Source organism: Dioscorea cayenensis, chromosome 1 (genome assembly GCF_009730915.1).
Source record: "Dioscorea cayenensis subsp. rotundata cultivar TDr96_F1 chromosome 1, TDr96_F1_v2_PseudoChromosome.rev07_lg8_w22 25.fasta, whole genome shotgun sequence".
Taxonomy (NCBI): domain Eukaryota; kingdom Viridiplantae; phylum Streptophyta; class Magnoliopsida; order Dioscoreales; family Dioscoreaceae; genus Dioscorea; species Dioscorea cayenensis.
In genome coordinates this window covers 28,210,038-28,213,283 of record NC_052471.1, presented here as the reverse complement: position 1 = coordinate 28,213,283, position 3,246 = coordinate 28,210,038, and the positions used below count along the sequence as shown (strand labels likewise).

The 3,246-nt window shown below is 31.5% G+C and overlaps 1 protein-coding gene across 1 annotated transcript; it reads left to right on the top strand.

Moving 5' to 3' along the window:
- The first annotated feature begins 1,789 nt into the window (after positions 1–1,789).
- Positions 1,790–2,722, top strand: LOC120258300 (protein SENSITIVE TO PROTON RHIZOTOXICITY 2). Its single transcript, XM_039265666.1, has one exon. The coding sequence runs from the start codon at positions 1,790–1,792 to the stop codon at positions 2,720–2,722; it is 933 nt and encodes a 310-aa protein (XP_039121600.1).
- The last annotated feature ends 524 nt before the right edge of the window (positions 2,723–3,246 follow it).

Below are 3,246 nucleotides of genomic sequence, written 5' to 3'. Positions count from 1 at the left end.
TAAAGGAAAGTAGTGGAAGTTCTTTTTCTTGTTCTTATTATCTCTATCATTCATTTGGTGTATATATATAGGGTTTAAATTAGAAACTGAATAAACTTTTGGCAAATGAAACGCCAAGAGTCAAGAGGAGTTGAGAGAAATATAATGGGCATTCATTTTAAATGTTTCATAACAAATTCTATGTTTTTTAGAGTAATGCTATTTATAGTAGTCCGAATGACGTGAATGCCAAGTTGGCATCCATGTCAACATTCACGTCATTCTTTATCTATATCTTTTTTTAGAAATGATTTAATTTTTTTATAATCTAAACCCTTGTTTTATAATTTTTAAAATTTAAAGATTTATCCTAAACTCTAAACCCTGATACCCTAAAATCTTAAACCCAAATATTAAATCTTTAACCCAAAATTCAAAAAACATAAATCCTAAATCCTAAATCCTATACCCTAAACCCTTAATCCAAAGCCCTAAACCCTAAATTATAAAGCGCAAAATAAACCACAAATCTCTCGGGGTTTGCGGTTTATAATTTAGGGTTTAAGGAGGGAGTTTTCAATTTATTAGATGATAAAGAGAAATTAGTTCTTTTTTTATAAAATGAGAAAAAGAATGATGTGGATACTAATATGGATGCCAACTTGGCATCCACATCATTCAAACTACTAATTCGACCTAAATATCATTACTCTCTTTTTATCTTAAATTTATTTTAAAAATTACAAAAATTTAAAAAAAAAACTAAAACTTGCATGTTAATTTTTAAAAAAATTTAGTTATTAAAAGAAAGTTCATGAGATGGCATGTCAAATATACTTCAGTTTTTTATAAATAAATTATAGTTTGGTTGTCTATATTAAGAGGGATTGATTTTATAGCATTTATAGTAAAAAAATACATAAAACCAAAAATGCAACTACCATCAAACGGTGCGTGTTGAGATAGACGGATGCATAGCTTTCTACATGTTTTTACTGAAAGATGTATATGATATATATATATATATATGAATATCATATATATCTATATATATATATATATTAGAAATTGTAACATAAAAAACTATAAATATAGAATAATTAATTGTTATCGGGTGTTTTTGTCTCCTGATAGTGCGAGTTATTTTTTCTCATTTTTGCATTGTTCACTATTTTTATTAATACATGTGGTTCATTCTTTTTTTAAAATTATATATAATTATAATAATAATAATAATTTATCAACATTATAGAGTTCTTTCTTTATTATTTATTTATATATTTTAAATTTTAACAACACATGCTACCAATACTGATGCATTACTTAATTGAGCAGCAATTGCAGCTATTCAGGAAAAAAACTTTTGACCTGAACCCAAAAAATTTAAGAAAGAAAAAAAACGACAGAAGAACATAAGACATTGCAAAGCCTATATATCTATCTATTTGTGGCCATACTTTGAAGTGATCAAACCATGCAAAGATCATCATCAAAATGAAAGTCCAACAAGAAATTAGCTCCACATTAACAATACTTAAACAAATCCTTGACCCCTGGCCATCCCTCCACTATTCTAATCCTTTCTACTTAAAATATAACCCATTGTCTCATGTAGCCTTGGTGGTATCCCAGGGAGGCTCATGCAGGGATGTTCCCAAGTTCTAAGTTGACTCAAAACCTTCTCCTATATTTCTTAAATCACATCATAAGGATCTAAGAACAAGATAACAACTTAACAAGAAGAAAGAAAGAAAGAAAGAAAGAAATTAAGAAGATGATGATGAATACTGGTTTCCAAACATATGAAGGGATGGAGGATCATGACTTGGTGTCAACTCAAGGCCATGAGGAACCTCAAACAACTCTCTTATACAACCTCTCAGTCCTAAAAGAAAAGGTTCGTCAGCTTCAATCCTTAGTTACCCTTATCATCACCCCGAACCATGCTGAACAAGAGTCCGATACCTCCGAAGCCATCTCCAGCGCCGATTTGCTTGTTCGGGATCTCGTCTTCACAGCTTCTTCGACTATCAATGCTTTACATCAACTCCATGATCTTAATCTCATCTCAAAGGTTTCTTATGATGAGTTATCACAAGTGCATACTGACCCCTTTCATGCTACCAATGCTACTACTCCTCATCATTTCTACTCAGCTATTAAGAACACCGACCCGATGCCGCATGATAATTCTTCTTCGATGGAATCTGCTATTATCGAGTTAGAAGCTGGCGATCTTTTAGCGAAGTATACTCATTACTGTCAAGTTTGTGGGAAAGGATTCAGGAGGGATGCAAACCTAAGAATGCACATGAGAGCTCATGGAGATGCATACAAAAGCAATGCTGCACTAAGCAACCCTATGAAGAATATTAATGCATGCAGCGATCAGGGTTATAATACTACGAATAATAATGTTATAAGAAAGTATTCTTGTCCTCAAGAAGGTTGTAGGTGGAACAAGAATCATGCCAAGTTCCAACCATTGAAGTCGATGATTTGCGCGAAGAATCATTATAAGCGAAGCCATTGTCCGAAGATGTATGTTTGCAAGAGATGTAATCTTAAGCACTTTTCGGTGCTTTCTGATCTTCGGACACATGAGAAGCATTGCGGTGATCTCCGGTGGCGGTGCTCTTGCGGTACAACGTTCTCGAGGAAGGATAAGCTCTTCGGTCATGTTGCATTGTTCGTCGGTCATTCTCCGGTCATCAACCACAACATCACTGGAAAAACAAACTGATCAGAAATTATCTCATGGAATAGGCAAAGGCAAATGAATGGAGGTAAGTAGAAGTATATGCATGCTTGTATACATAAATATATATATATATATATTATGTAAGCAAAATTATTATATATATATGTATCACTTTGGTGTGTTGTTGAATTAATTTGCAAAACTTCTGACAGTTTATATGAATTGATATGATGATGTATATGTAATAATGCAACTGCTATTTTTCTTTGAGATAGAAGAAATAATCATTAAGCAAGAAATTGATTTAATTATGTTTCTTTTTAGATGTATATTTATATATTGCGAGAATTACTATAGTTTGATCACAGATGTCATTTGAGTGAATCCATGAATTAAAGCTTAACTATGAACTCATTGTTTTTTATACTCCTTTATATGATATGAAAATAAGTGAACATATGTTACATACATGTTTTATATAATTTGTACATGTTGTCATATGGTTTCTGAATGATATATATTAGAACTAATGTTTTATATCTTTTACATTGTAGATTCATTTTACT